The 16,757-nt window shown below is 37.3% G+C and overlaps 1 protein-coding gene across 11 annotated transcripts in view; it reads left to right on the plus strand.

The window, feature by feature from the left end:
* The window catches only part of TBC1D5 (TBC1 domain family member 5), a 570,404-nt gene that overhangs the window by 484,389 nt on the left and 69,258 nt on the right, over window positions 1-16,757 (plus strand). For 9 of the 11 annotated variants that reach the window (XM_070238099.1, XM_070238103.1, XM_023620885.2 and 6 more), the window contains one exon: window positions 6,964-7,229. In XM_070238099.1, the coding sequence (XP_070094200.1) occupies window positions 6,964-7,229 (266 nt within the window). Of the gene's footprint in view, window positions 1-6,963; window positions 7,230-11,348; window positions 11,415-16,757 lie in introns of all 11 variants that reach the window. The other 2 variants (XM_014731845.3, XM_014731847.3) reach the window with 1 other exon arrangement.

The raw sequence follows: 16,757 nt of genomic DNA on the forward strand, positions 1-16,757 counted from the left end.
CCAGCACTTATTATTTTAAGTAGAGCTTGTTAAATTATTAGAAAGGATTTCGTGTCATAGCTTTTTAACCCTCTTCTGTTACTTTCTGTAACTTTTGTAACTCATCTCAATTTTTAACACCATGCAAAAGAAGGACTGTGTTCCCTCATGGCAGCTCTCACAGTGTTGGAGAACTTGATCCCCAGCCTTTGTAGCCATTCCTCTTGCAGTGTAATTTTGCTACCTCCCCACTGTTCTGCTCCATTATGTAAACGCAAAATTCAATTCTACCAAGAGTAATGCATCACCACAAAGCTCTCTGCCATAGTTGTACAGTTATCTCCTGCAATGTAGGCACTCATTCTAGTCTTTCTAGTCCAATATTTATATTTGCTATTAAAGGATAATATATGTTTTACTATAAAAGGATAATATGTTTTTAGTATAGATAGATACTATATTTACTTTTGAAGGATAATTTCACAGGATGCACAATTCTAGGTTGGTGGTTTTTCTCTCTCAACACTTTAAACATTTATTTTACTTTCTTCTTGCATGCATGGTTTCTGAGAAGAAATTGGATATGATTCTTACCTTGCTCCTCTATAGATAAGGTGTTTTTTAACTCTGGCTTCTTTCATGAATTTTTTTCTTTATCTGTGACATTCTGTACTTTTAAAATGATGTGACTAAGTATAGTTTTTTTGGAATTTATCCTACTTGGTGTTCTCTGAGCTTCCTGGATCCGTGGTTTGGTGTCTGACATTAATTTGGGGAAATTCTCAGTCATTATTGTTTCACATATTTCTTCTGTTCCTTTTTCTCTTTCTTCTCCTTCTGGTATTCCCATTATGCATATGTTACATCTTTTATAGGTATCCTACAGTTCTTGGATAGTCTGTTCTGGGTTTTTTCTGTCTTTTTTCTCTTTGGTTTTTCAGTTTATGGAGTTTCTTTTGGAATATCCTTAGTGTCAGAGATTCTTTCCTCAGCTGTGTGCAGTCTACTAATGAGCTCATCAAAGACATTCTTCATTTCTATTACAGTGTTTTGATCTGTATCATTTCCTTTTTTTCCTCTCTTACAATTTCCTTCTCTGTTTCCATGCCCATCTGTTCTTGCATGCTGTCTACTTTATTCATTAGAGCCCTTAGAATTTTAATCATGGTGGTTTTATATTCCCAGTCTAATAATTCCAATATTCCTGCTATATCTGAGTCTGGTTCTGATGCTTTCTCTGTCTCTTCAAACTGTGTTTTTTTGCTTGTTTAGAATGTCTTGTAATTTTTTTTGATAGTTGGGCATGATGTAGTGGGTAATACAAACTGCTATAAATAGGCCGTTAGTAATGTGGCAATAAAGTGTGGGAGGAGAGGAAGCATTCTATAGTCCTATGATGAAGTCTCAGTCTTTTTGTGAGCCTGTGCCTCTAGACTGTGAACTTCACACATGCCTCTCTTCCCCCCTCCCCAACTTATGTGGGACAGGATGGCTTGAGGGGGCTGGGGTTGGGTATTTCACTTTCCCCAGGTCATTTAGGCTCTGATAAAACCCCAGAAGGTTAGACTCTGGTTAAATAGTTTTCCCTGAAGGCAGGCCTTGTTAAGAAGAACAGAATGTTCTGATGTATTTCAAAATGGTTCTTTTTCCCTCCCCTTGCCAGAACCATTATTTTTCTCCCATATTTACCATGAGAATTTGGTAGGGCTCCGGGAGGTAAAATTCCCAAAGTGTGGGCTGCCCTACCTCATGACTGGGTCCCCTAGGAATTTTTGTATCTCAAATTTGTCCACACTGAGCCTCTAGCAATTCATTGACTACAGTTCCGATTCCCCTGCCCCAGTACTGAGTCCTGAGAGTTTCTGCCCCTGGGTTCTGCTCTAGTGATTCGTGATTCTCCATATTCACCTGCCAGTCTCTCCAATTTGGGGACAGCAGTTTACCCTGTGACCTCACTTCTCTTACAGTTCTTAGAAAAAATCGTTCATGTTTTTTAGCTTGTTCAGCTTTTTATTTGTTATTTGGACAGAGTGGGGACTTCCAAGCTTCTTCTATGCCAGACTGGAAATCAGAAGTTCACTGATCTAGTATTTATGTAGCCCAAGGATCTTACTTTTCTTCAGCATCACTGTGGGCTCATATTAACCTTATAGACCAAAATATAGACCAAACATTAATGTTTGGGAATTTTATTATTTTAGTATGAACTCGTGTTAATCCATGTCTCCCTATTCTATATGTAATGTGCAGTTGTAAAAAGTTTTAACCTAAGTGCACAAGCTCTTATTTATCTTTGTTATATTTTATCTGTTTAATTCATTTCTCATGCCAGCATATGGAGAGTATTTTAAATGTTCATTATTTTACCTGATATATTATGTGTCTCTGCATCCTTTGGTCTCAAATTCAATGAGCACATGTTCTCTTTCTTCAAGTCACAAAATTATAGAATTTTCTATCTAGAGGGGACACAAAATATCATATAATTCGTCCCCCTTAGTTTAAAGCTAGGGAAACTTAGGTCCAGACAGCGGTCTAACTGACTCCTCCAAGTCACACAGATCACTGACGGAAGATTACGGTCTTAAAAAAAGGACTGGAGAGCAGGTCTGGGAACCAAGTCTGAGACACTTATTGTCGCTGGAAGTCCTCAACGGGTGTTGAAACATTCAACAATACACTTGAGGTACAGTTGTTCAGCTATGACTGAGCATGCATTATCTTCCATTATTGCCACTGACACTGACACACCTTGATAGAATCTAACAGACTTTAACACTGCAGACAAGAAATAAAGTTGCCTTAGAATGACTTGTTTTTAGTGAACCATACTGGCTACTTTTAATAAATTATAACCATTTCCAAATAATTAGTAAAAATATTTATATAAGCCAGTCTGTTTTCCAGTTCATGATTTCTACAATCCTTTTGAATAATCAGGACATTTCCTCACTTCCGTTCTTCTGATATTTCTATTTTTATTCAGCAAAACAAAGTGAGTAATATATTTAAAGACAAACAGACTCAACCATGTGAGATTTTAAAATGTACCTATATAACAGTTGAGTCAACAGACTATTTAGAAAATGTGGAGGAAAAACTTTGATGCTATTGCTATAAGCAGATGTAAATGTATAGCTTTAAATGCTTTTGGTGGGAAAGAGAGAGAATGAATAAGTGAATGAATGAATGAACCAAGCATTCAACCTTTGGAAACACAAGAAAAGAAATAATAAGGAAGATATTAATTAGAATATAAAGAAAAATAATTAAAAATAAATTGAAAATTCATTCTTTGACAAAAGTATGAACAAGCATCTAACAAAATTTTATTGCAAAAAAGAGTGAAATAAGCCGATATTAGATACTTAATATTAGACCTAAAACATCTTAGGTAGAAAGGAAATAAACCGGGGTGGTGTCAAGATTTGGATACCAGCAGAAGGAAGGTTGTGGCGAATTTTTACAGAGGTAATAATGTGATAGTGGTTTTTTTAAAAGCTTTAGAAAGATTTTAGAAGTTGAATGAAAACAGCTCGTGACTCCTGCAATTAAGAAGGCATTGGAGAAACCTAGAAGCTCTCAGTAGAACGTGGGTTACAAAGCCAGGCTGCAAGAGATTAAGGAGATATGAAGAGGCAGCAAGAGTCACCCATTTTCAGAGATTCAGAAACTGAACAAAAGGGGCCCAACAGTGAAGCCAGGTTGGGTTCCAGTACGGGTATCTTGAAGGATTCTTGGAGCTTCAGAAAAATGCCCCTGCTTCTACTTATTTAACCTTCTAAATGAGTAAAGAAATTTTTGGCACAATTTCAAAACAATCCAGCCTAGATGGTACTATCTTTAATAATAGTATGTAGTAGACAATAGTAATGAAAGACTTTGATTAAACAGAATTAGTTACTCTTTAGGTTTGATATTTGGTGTCTTGTTAATTCCAGAGTCCTCTTACTATTTATTTCAGCACTATTTACACATTGCACTTCATCTTCAGTCCAATCCAATCCTCACTGTTCATCAGATCTCTGACAACTGTATTAACTTTCATTAATTTAGCACACAAGACTTAATAGTAGACATCACAACCAATCATTGTTGCAAAGTTTTTAGTATTTCTTAGAATGCTGCTACTAATATATAAGATCTATATTAGCTAACTTTGGCGTAAAAATTCTCATGCCTGAAAAACAAAGGAACTATGGACAGCATGCTTTGCCGAGAAGTACTTGGTTTACAATTGTTCATATCTGAAAATACATAGAGTTACCTTCAGTAGTTGTTTTCAGAAGAAAATATGCTTCTGGAAGCTAAGACTAGTGAATGAGGGGGAAATTGGTTAAAAACAAAAAATGTTAAAAACAGAAAACAGTGCTCATCCCCTTTTAAGAGCTATTCAGATGAAAAATTGCTCGGCATGAGCTTGATCTATATGTTTTTCGTGGTTATTAGTAGTAATGAAGATGCATTAACCATATTCTCTTGATAATGCTCTAGCAGTTTCTTAGTACTTTTATCAACATATAAATTTTACAACTGGCAATATGGGAATTTGACTAGTACATTTTTGTTTATAAAAAAGGGTAACAACATTATAACTTCTTCATATCTGTGAATTATGAAGCTTGACGTGCAAATAAGCAAAACTAAAATGCAGTAGAACTTCAATATCCTGATAGTTCTTCCTTCTGCTGCCACTCACAAAAATGGGAATGCATGGGGGCTGCTTAGTGGAGTACAATGCCAGAGGTGAATGCCTTCTTAATCCAGAATTTATGGATTCTTTTCATTTCATTCATTCTTTTTCTTAATAAACAAGTATCGAGTGCCTTCTCTGTTGCTAAGCTGTAGTGTCTGTAAATTGAGAATGTTCTACTTCAACAGGAAGCAGCTGAAAACAGGAAGTGGTGCATAATCCCTACGTATCCTTATCTCCATTAGGAAACGTTATTTTTGATAATTTTTGGAAGGACATTAAATAGCTTGGTTCTTTAAAGATGAAACTTGATGCAAAAAGAACCACTTGAAAGGTGATTTTTTTTTACATTCCATTGAGTTATAAATGAGTAGATCTTCCTTTTATAAAGCTGAATTTCAGGTTTTAAATTTGACTTGTCCTATCTCCAAAGCAATGTAAGTCTCCAATTCTTGGCCTATAATATTAGCTAGTGCCATTAGAGAAAACTTTATAGAAAGAAGAGGAATGGTGTTCCTTCCTTTTTAGTAGAACTCTGGATCACTTCTGTTTTCAAGCTGTTATCTAGTCATGCCAAGGATACAGCTGTCATATAAAAAGTAGAATTACTGTGTGAGTGCTGCCTGGTAGATCTGAGAGAAGGAAATGATGGTAAAATTCAGGTTAACTCAAACTTGACTTTCAGTTTTCCACTGTTATGAAAAAGAAGCAATATGTGAGAAAATAAGTTTCTATTAATGATTTGGGCAATAAAGCTACAAACTTTGGTATTGTCATAGAGTTGGATTACCTCCACAACTAAAATAACGTATAATCATAACTGGTTTTTAAGATAATAGCCCTGAGATACTTGAAGATTATGAATCATTTGGGAAGTAATCATTCGTTTAACAAACATTTGCTTGGTGTCCTCTATTTGCCAGATGGTTCTAACACAGGCGCTGGCAAACCGTGGAAGCTGAGTGACGAAGTGTACGTGAGGGAGTGCAGTGTTTAAGGGGGTTAATTGCCACTGAGAGGTAGAGTAAAATAAGGGTAGACCTTCAGCTCTGCAATGCGGAAGTCATTGGTGACCCTGAGGAGTGGTTTCAGAGCAATGGCAAGGAGTCCACAACCACGCCTTAGTGGGCCAAAGACTGAAGAAGCAGAAGTAGCATGTTTAGATTCCCTTTTGAAAAAACATGTTGTGAGGAGGGAAAGAAGTGGGATGGTAATAGAAAAGAATGAAGATTTAAAGGAGACGTTAGTGTGTGCGTGCACATGCACACACACACAAACCCCCATACCCATGGTTGTATGCTAAGAGGAATGATACAAGAGAAGGATGCAGGAGCAGGAGTCTCGAAAAGTCTGAGGAGATGGGATCCAGAGCACAGATGGAGAAGCTGGCCATGGCTAGGAGCAGGGACTCTTCTTCCACTGTAACAGGTAGAAAGACTTAGACCACAGGTAGAAGGAGCTGCCATGCAACAAATATTTATAAAATACCTATTTTGTGTTAGGCAATGGCAATATATAGCAGAGAGACAAAAAATCCTTGCTTTCATGAAACTGTTATTTGAGTGGGGATTGGATGAGGTGGACAGATAATAACCGAATAAGTAAAATATAAGTAGGTCAGAGATGCAAAGTGCTATCAAGTAAAGCAAAGCAGGGCAGCGGGGAAGGAGGACATGGAGTGCTGGAGCGGCGGGGGTGGATTGCAATTCTCATGAACTGGGCCCCTGATGTAACTTCTGTGAATTTACTTTGTGACTCACAGACAGATTTATTTTTCAAAATCAGATTAAATGTGGCCTAATACCCATATGCCAGGGCTTGTGGGAAATCTGCTCTCAGCCTGGCTTCACAGGTGCCCCTTCTGTGAGTAGCCCAAGGCTTGCCCAGCCCTGTGCCTCTCCTTCAGAGTCCTCATCACAGGTTTTAATCATACATTTATTTATTTGATCAGTGTGTTTCTTCGCTACTGGACTAGAAGTTCCAAGAGGGGAACTATGTCTGTTTTGGACAGTTCCCAGAACCTAGTACAGAATTGGCACATAATGAGCCCTATTTGTTGAACGAATGAAAAGTGAAAATACTGTTTTCCATAAACCACATCTTTAAGAATCTTGTTTTTTTTTTATTCTCTGGTCACTTTTAAGTTTTCGCTTCTCATTTTGTGTAACTGATCCAATGAATGGCCTTTTCATAGCAGGTAAGGTATGTTTTTCTACCAGTGGAGTATGTGAAATAGAATTGTCCTCTAATTTAAATAATATCTCTCCACCCAATTTTTTTTTTCTTTATAGGACCAATGCCAAAGGCACTCCCCTGAATATAAATAAGGTCTCTAATAGCCTGATTAATTTTGGAAGAAAGCTGATTTCTCCGGCGATGGCCCCAGGCAGTGCTGGTGGCCCTGCACCTGGGGGCAGTAGTGGCAGCTCCTCCACTCCTGTGATTCCCCCTAGGACCTTAACAGAGGCCCCCAGGCATCATTTGCAGCAGCAGCAGCAGCAGCAGCAGCAGCAGAGGCTGATGAAATCAGAAAGCATGCCAGTGCAATTGAACAAAGGTAAGGAAAAAGCACTAGTAAATCTAAAGAAAACACTCAGTGCAGCCCGAAATTTCCTCACTTGCCCGAAACATTCTCCTAGAAATAGAAGTTAATGCAAAACTTAATTTTTAAAAAATCTATTGTATTAGATCCTTTTTAAGTTGGAATATCAGATATTATATTGTTCTTAATTTACATTTTATGAGGTAATTTGTTAAGGTGTTTTTTTTAACATTTATATTCTAGTATATTACATTTACGTCTTGTGGATCTGTATTGAGTAGGGCATGAACTGTCACAACACAGAACTTGAAGTCAACTGACTGTGATCTCTGCTAACTTTGTATAATGAAGCTTCTGACTAGAAGAGGCTCTGAAATGGGAAGTTCCAACACCATAGGCTATACAGTCATAGCGTTAATCCGTGCCACTAGGAAGAAGCATGCCACTAGGCTTGCAGTCTCTCATCCAGCTGCTTTACCCCTGGGGAATACAAACTGGAGCCTTAAGTGGGGAAAAAAGCTAAACAGAATTTCAAGCAGCCAAAGTAAGTGTCTGGGTCCATACACGAAAAGTTAGAGCCCTAGAATGTTAGAGCAGAGGACAGCTGGGAGATCTTCCAATCCAAATCTCATTTGATGACTGGGGCACTTGTGTTGGTTCTGCTGTTAGTGGCACTCCTGCAGCTGGGACTCAGGCAAGCTTATTTCTATTTCAGGGCCTTTCCAGCGCTTCACCTCCCTTACGTATTTTATTCTTAAGAAAGCCCTTCAGGTTCTTACTCAGAACTTTTAAAGTTTTATTTTCCACTCATTTGCAGAGACGTAATGTGTTAGGTACCCCTATTCATAGCAGATTAGAATCATCCACATTTATTTTTAATGGTGGGACTCTTCTGTCTATACTCTAGAAGAAAGAAAAGTAACATGATAGCAGAATATCTACAAAAATCAATCCCAAAACCTCACAAAGCATAGAGTCTGCAGCCATAGTTTCAAATATCCTGACCCATGCCTCATTCGTATCTTGAAGGGATCCTGTGTTACAGCCATATTCAGTAACTGGTGCTGACAATAGCAATAGTAATATTGAGTCAGTAAGAAGACCCTAAACCATGTTCCATATACTATGTTTAAGAAGATGGCATCCAAAATTATTAAAAGTTTTAAATTATTGGCATTTAAATTGGTAAACTTAAGTTAAATAGACTTTATTCCCCAATGATATAAAATAATGAGTAGTATCAGTAATGACTGTGTGGTGCGTGTGTACTCTTCCGTTAGTTATAGCATGTTATCTATCGTTGCCTGTATGAAGTATTAGACTTTGTATAATTAGTATTTAAATTGCTAGTCGAATATTTGGTTTACCTTGCGTAAGAATATCTCGTTTAAAATTGCATTCTTTTTTTTTTTTAATGTAGAGCTATCACACATGATTTAAAGAAAAGGAGACTTCAAATCATTAACATGTTGTAAATGTATTTTAATGCCAGGAGACATGCCCACTTACAGAATAGAAATGAATGTTATTTCATATATTTCTTAACTGTACTGTTTTATTGTTGTAAACAAATATGATTTTTATATTGCTTTGATAACAAGCCATAGTCAGTAGTAATTCTAACTGATGGCAGGCAAATGAGTCAGAGAATCTCTTAATGCTATAGCTTAAATTTTCTGAGGAACCAAGCCAAATGACTCTAGAAATATAAAGTTGTATCTCTAAGGAAATGTCAAGTATTAATATCACAGTAAGTGAGAAGGGAAGTGCAGGAGGATGGAACAATTGATGCAAACGAAGTCCCCAGTGATGAGGAGACCACAGAGCGCTTAAGCACAGTATTTGGAACATGAGCATCACCAGGGCATTTTGCAACTGATCCCTGTGCTGAGAGAGAGGGGCCTTGTTTGGCAACTCTTCTCTTTATTTCTGCTTTGTTCTTCTCTTGTCAGTCTACAAAAAGCTTGCCTACCTTCATGTTAAAGATAAATGTTCCTGCTAAAGCCCCTCCCTGCATAAAGGTTTGAATAAAATAGAGTTATCAGGCAAAGAGAACAGTTCATACAAGTAGAAGTAGAATAGGTTGATGCTCTTCCTTCCTTCACTCTCCCGGGAGCTGTAAGCAGAATCCTGAAGCTCTCTGACCCTTTCTTTCCTCACTCTGAAATAAAGGGTTTGGACTGAACTGTGGGGAGCCTCCCAGCTCCAAAAATCTATTGTTTCCTTTGGTGAAAGATACATTGTTACTTCTCCAACATTAGTTCTTTATGCTGGTCTGTCCCACAAGTGTCCTGCTGTGCTATGACGCTGACAAATCTGCAAGTGTGTCACCTCGTCCCAGAGATTAGTGAGCACAGTATTTAGCCTGTCAGGAGCTTTGTGTTGGAATATGACTTCTAACTAGCTCAGAAGAAAGTCATCTATGTAGTGCCTTTGAGGAAAGATAATGTAATAGACTTTTTAGTGTACTCTGCTGGAAATTTTGGAAGTTGTTTTGAAAACTGGTTGTTTATAAAGATGAAAGTGCTTATGGTTTTCATAGGTAACTCTCGATTATTTGTGCTTATATAGGAGAAGAATTATATGAAAAACTCAAAATTCATGTATCTCTTGCTTGAAATACATTCTGTAGTGTGTATATGTGTTGGGGGTGAGGTCATGAAGGAAAGAAAAGGGAGCACAAATGTTCCTCCATAATTTTCCTGGTGATACTTAATATTAAGATTAGTTTTCAGTCTCTAAATATACACTAACAGGTGATCCAGAAGCAGCAGAGTAAAATAGGTAACAAGTATAAATTGAAAATCTCCTTCAAATATATGAAAAATAGGCATACCATTTATCAGTGAATAGAGTTTTTATCAGTGAATAGAGAGTTAACTATATTATGAAAATTCAGGACCTGATAAGTTCTGCTAAAAGCCGTTTATCACTTGTTTGGAGTATGTACCTATTTATAGATTTTATTTCAGTTATAGGAGAATATAAATGCATGTACTGTTAATTGATGAGGACGATATGATTACAACCCAATAATTTCCAGATGAGCTGACCGTGCTGTAAATCATAATTGTAGCAAGTGGTCAAGGCATTGAGGGTATGTTGTGTAATTTAAAAATTGATTTTTTACTATTGTATGGAAGCTACAGGGGACGTGAGTCTATTAATCATGCGTTGTCATACATAGAAAATATGGTTCCTTTTAAGAAGACTTGTTTTTTAGCTTGTTAACCTCAAAATAGCATAGGCCTTCAGATGCTGATCTATCCGGAGGATTGTTCTGTTGACAGTTACTGTGCTCCGGGCTGAACGTTGTCATCCAGGAAGGAAATCAAAGAACGCAAAAGTCTTCCTCCTAAATGGTAGTGAAGCTCAGGTTCTTCACAGAATTCCCTGTTGTGCTCCTTTTCCTTTCTTTCCTGTGTTTAAAATGTACTCCTTTCCCCCCATTTCCTTTGTCTGTTTTTTGAATTTGAACACTTCTTTATTTTAAGCATTTACTACAGGTCCAATTTGTAAATGAGATCTTGCCTATAATAAGTATATCAAGTGTAAAGGGTATGCAGTTCACAGATTTATTTTTACATGTTGACATTTACAAGTACATGTGGTAACTTAGGAAATCTTTTCAGTTACTTAATGTGAAATTAGAACTTGTTTAGGTCTTTATCTTATCACTGAAGATATTGGTTTCAAGTTTAGTTAAAAATAAATTTTGTCTGTTATAGGAGGAAATCAATTTCAAAAGAATGCTTACTTCTTAATAAATGCATATAATTTACTTTTGGGTAAAGAATTTTTTTAAAAAGAAAGAAAATATAAAATCACACTACTATTTGTAGCATAATGAAATCTGCTCAGCAAAATCTTTTGATTGCTAAAGTTTTCTATACTTTAAGCTGATAAAAACGTTTTTTTTCTTTAAGAAAAACGCAAAAAAGCTTTTTAGGAAAAAACTTTTTAAAAACTATTTTCTTTTAAAAATATTTAGTATTTTTCAAGATTGTGCTATGTTTTCTGTCGTACTGTGCTTTTAGTAATTAGGTTGATGAAAGTATTAAAACATTAAGTATAAAAGAAAAGTAATTTTTTTCCTTTTTATGAAATCTAATTATTTTTTCTTATGAAATCCAGGCGATGTAGTTACAGGAAGCGATGCTCAGGTTTCTGTTCCTGTCCAGACTCTAACTGACCTCCAAGGTACAGTTATTGTGGCAACGTAGTATATCTCTTTGCCTGCACTATTATCATTGCCTACTCCAAACTCCATTTTTCTTTTTGCCCACCCTCCGTTCATACTGTTCACTACCATTGTTCAGCCACTGAGCGGCACTGTTGTTTAGAACAAAAGTCCCCTCGTGTCATACCTTGGTGATGCCAAATCTGGCTGTGATGTGGATTTTCTAAGTTTGCACCAGCCTCTTTCCTTGCAAAATATGATCACTCCATATTTTGTGGTAATTTTAACACTGCACTTTATTTGGCAGCTCACACTGAGGTGTTCTTTTTGTTGCATAGATGCTCTGTGACAGTACTTGTCAAATTAGTTCTGAGATTAGATGATTTATAAGCTGTTTATATGCATATTATTGTGTGTATTAACTAGACATTCTTATTATACTTTACCTAAAAGAATTACAGCTTTATTTTGAAATAAATTTTTAAGTACAGGCTTTGTATTATGAGCCATGTTAACAGAATTAAAATCCTGTGTGACAAATCTCCATATACAGTAACTGGCACTGATTTAAAATCAAAAGATAACATTTTAATATCATAACTGTTCAAAACCTAGAAAAAAGTTTACTTAAATAGAAAATAATAGTAATCCATATTCAGCACCTCCTGTGGAATTTCAAAACGTATAAATATTTAAAGTTGCTCCATTAATCTTTTATTATGTAGCGTTTTAGATAAAATATGCTATAGAGAGGATTTCTGTATTAAGTGGAAGCCTAGACTAACTTTAAGAATCTTCAATTCAAATTCAGACTAAAAAGATAATATTGAGAAGGATTGGTGGCAGATGTTAGCTCAGGGCTAATCTTCCTCAAAAAAAAAAGATAATATTAAAATTCATATCATGTTTTTCTTAATTTAAAATATGCACATAATATAGTCATGCTACTAGTGTTAAAATACTGTTTTAATAATGATATGTCTTCATAATATCCATGCTTTTTTGTAAATTAACAGAAAAGAATAAATTGTGATGAGGAGGTGAGTGGCGTTTTAGCTTAACTTCCTAAAAACACACTTTCTGGCGATAGAAGTATGTGACCTTACGTCTATGTGTAGTTCTGGGTTTCACAGGGTACAGTTTCTGGCTGTGTTCTGGTAATGGAACCAACTGACCTTTAAGGGCTTTTCTAGCTCAGGGACTCCACGAAGAGCTGCTGTTTGCTCTTGGTGTCTGTTAAGTGATCTGTGTAATAAAAGGAGTGCAGTAGCATGGCCAATAGAAACAGCAGATAATCTCCAAATGATTCCTCTTTAGCTTTGTTAGTTATTGCACTAAAATGAATGTGAATGTGATCATCTGATATGGTGAGAATTCACAGGACTTAAATTTGTTTCCTAAAATTAAATCGGAGTTCCCAGGCAACTTTTTAACCAGTGTTTCGTTATCCCAGAGTTCACTTGCTAACTTTTCTAAGTTAGTTTGCTGCAGAGTAGATCTTTGGCTGTGGAAGCTCAATGTATAGCTGTAGAAAGAGAGAGTTGAAGGCTGTCTTGCTTGTTTGGACTTCTGCTTCTATGCTATTGCTTAATCCTGTTTTTCTGCAGACGAGAGGCACATGAACAGTGTTGCTTTTTATAAAGAATCTTGAAGAGAAAGGTCATATCGTTTTGTTCAGATAAGTTGTGTTATATCAGTAGAATCATCTCATTTACTTATTCAGCACATATTTATTGAGTGCCTACTATATGCCAGACTCTGTTTTCATTGGTTCCTTGGCTTTCCCTGCAGTTTTACCAGGTTGCTTGGGTGTCAGCCTGTGCTTTAGATGACCCAGGCAAGCCTACACAGGAACCAGCTCTTTTTCTGGATACCCTGTTTGGAATTCCCCCTGCCTGTCATGCTCTGACAGAGATTGTATCAGTCTGATAGGAAAGGCTCCAGCTGCTTTATGAGACATGAGGCCCAAATAAACAGCTTTCAAATTGACTGTGACAATGATGGTGAGATGATACCTACCCTGATTTAGAGAAGTCACTTTTGTGTTTTCCTCAACACACTTCCTGCAGAGTGTCAAAGAAGCAAGCGGAAGTAGAAGTAAACAAAAATAGTTAATGATGGCAACAAAAACTTTCTAACAATCTGTGTTTTATAGGATCAGTAATATTAGAAGTTGGAGAACTTCATCAGAGGTGCCACACCCTTTAGACTCCCCTATATAATATTTCAAGAGTAGATATACTTTTCAGGGAAATAAAACTATCATTTAGATTTTCCCAAGTGTCTTTTTTCAAAGTAATGGAGTAAATTTCAAACAGTGAAGTAAATATCAATACTTTAAATGATTCTTTGATTATATGTAGTCTCTTTTTCCCATGAGATTTCGTATCTTTGCCTTTTAACACAATAATTGTATGGGTTTTAATTTTTGAAGAAAAATACTGAATATAAAGTGAGATTCCACAGTTTAGGTTAGTAAATAATTTTTGGAAAATTGTTGGAAGGTTCCATTTTTATATCTCTCACTGTAGGTTGCAATCATAAAAAATATGACAGGACAATTTGTTTTTTGAAGACTTAACTCAAACGCTTTCTTCAGAATTATTGTTGGAAATTACACACTTATCCCAGAAACCTTTTTCAAGAGATATTTAGGAATTTATTCATAAACCAAAAGCTTTAAAATATGCGTTCACACAGACATTACTTCCAAAGAGAATTTGGAGTTTTCAACAACAGAAGTATGTAAGTATTATCATATAATGGACCAGTAGGAAAGACATTTAGACTTCTTAAGTTATTGCCATAGACATTTTTAAAATTTATTTTTGTGTATGTTTATGTTATGGATATGAATATATATACATATATGCACACACATAGATATCATCATAAAACATTCATCAGGTTGTTTGTAAAAATAAAAAGGGGAGAAAAAGGTGAAAAATCTGCCTGCCCAAATAACCATTATTGACGTTCTTAAAGTAAAACTAAAATACATATAATATTAGACAATCCCAAATAATTAAAGGCATAAAACAGAAAAAATCTCTCTTTCCTCCTCCCACTTCTTTCTGTTATCCCGTTTCCCTAAGGGTAACAAATGTTAAGTTTCTTCTAGGAAAAAAAGATTTTAAACTGACAAGTGATGTGCAAGTCATGTTAAAGTGAGAGCAGCTCACGTGTCTGGAGATGACTTCCTCTCTGGACCTTCAAGAAGAGAGCATTTAACAGAAATGTCCCAGTGCTGATGACAAGCAGCAAATTAGTAGAACAAAGAAAAGGGAGGTCAGATCAACTAGAGTAGGACATAGTAATAACAAGACAAAGAGACTGAAAAACCAAATAATTATCCTCATGGATGACCCTGTATTGGTCACTCTGGTTGTTGAGAAATGATAGTCCCGAAGCAGAACAGATAGTTGCATTGTTTCTGTATAATCACTTAAGAGGGCGGAGCAATATATAATATGTAAAATGAATTTTGGGAAGCTTCAGTTAGCTAGAAAATGCAATTCTGTGAAAGACTTATTCCAAAAGACATTGAATAAATGAGCTGCTTCGGGACTGAGAGCAAGGTCAGAATTTGCCCGTTACATTAAAAAGACCTCATTCCATTTTTCTTTAATCTCATTTTGGTTCAGTTAGTCCAGCCCACCTGGCACAGCCCTTGTTAGGGAACAGGGTGGTGCAGCTTTGCCAGCGTAGGTTCCAGAGTTGATGCTGGGTTTGAATCCTGCCTCCATCGCTGCCTTGTTGGATGACCGAGGGAGATTACTTAACCTCTTATCTGTAAAGAGAGAAAAAGAAGAGCTGCTTCAAGGGTGGTTGTAGGAAGTTACCTCAACACCTGTCCCATAGACTGGCTCAAGGGTGCTACCCGCTCAGGTGCTGGTGATAATGGCAGCGCCATTATGCATTTTCCTCAAATACCTTTTTGGTTTTCAGAATCAAATTATGAAGGAACCGACTCAACCCCTCTGTCTTTTTCCGTAGCATACTTCTGATATTCTGAAACTACATGTCTGCATGCAAGCACTGGATCCAGCAGTGCTCGACCTCTGTGGTCAGGCTAGAACCGGTCTATTCCAGGGCCTTAGGTGCAGCCTGCTCCCATTCACTCTCCTTTGGCACCAGGATGTGTGTCTTGAATAAGTAAACATCAGCCCTCTTGCTGTCTGTCACTCAAGTCTGTGAGGTAACAAAATGTTACCAGATAAGGCCAGATGCCTCTTGTCCTGGGTCACTGTATAAAGCCAAGGTGGTCCCTTTCTGTGGCCACAGCATTGGGCTTCCCTGGCTTTTCCCTTTCTGCTCTTCTGAGCTATGCACCTCCCATCAACAACAACCCCCAGACTTCCCAGCCCCTGAACACCTTGCCTTTGGGTGTCCTGTGTCCAACTCCTTCAGCTGGTCTCAGGTTGATGGGGGTTCTGCCTGTTTATTTAGGAATATACCCCAACCCAGCCTCTGGTCTTATTTCCCATTGAGTTTAATGAGAGAAAAGTAATGAAAATATTATCCATGGGACATAGTAGGAGCTTAATAAATATTTTTTCCCTTCCTCCTTGTCTCCCTCCCAGCCATCCTGTAGTCAGGGCTCCTCACTGATACCTGTGAAGCTCATTCAGTCAACTTGGGCTCTTGAGAAATAACCTCCAACAAGATGTAGCACATGGGACACAAAGCTTTTATTGAATGTTTCAGAGAGGGAAAGAGAATGAAGGAAACACTTAATATACCCTACACATGGCCATATCTAGTCCGGATAGCTCTTTTGTGCACTTTAGAACAAGTATCCCTTCTGTACAGATGCAGCTCGCACCAGGGCATACATCTTAACAAGTAGAACGTGGCCTGGATTTCAGCTGCTCCACGAGGCAGTTTTAAGTACGGCATATGTGGTAGTCCTCTGCTTAGAGCCTGTAAGCTGAAGTCTGTGAGAGGTCCCTTGGAAGTGCAGCCAGTGTAAGCATAATCCCCACAGGAGAGGACTGGCAAATCTGTAACCCAGGGTCCTGCATATTAAACTCCCTACTCTAGATTTGGAAGTCCCCACTGTGCTAGTAATGATTTATGTCTACTGAGTACTTAGCATATGCTGGGCACCCCACTGAGCCCTTCACACTCACTTAGGACACACAGCATGTGTGAAGTAGATGCCTCACTTGTAGCTGAAAACTGTGGCTTATGGAGGGTCAATGACTTGTTCAAGGACCCAAAACTAGATATCAGCTGAGCCCGGACTCAAGTCTAGGTGTGTCTCTCCCAGCAGGTATTGATTTGAGGGGTTCTGCCTCATAAACATCTCAAGTCTACCACCACAGCCTCAGTTTAAGCCCTTATAATCTCTTGTGTGGGCT

Source organism: Equus caballus, chromosome 16 (genome assembly GCF_041296265.1).
Source record: "Equus caballus isolate H_3958 breed thoroughbred chromosome 16, TB-T2T, whole genome shotgun sequence".
Classification (NCBI taxonomy): domain Eukaryota; kingdom Metazoa; phylum Chordata; class Mammalia; order Perissodactyla; family Equidae; genus Equus; species Equus caballus.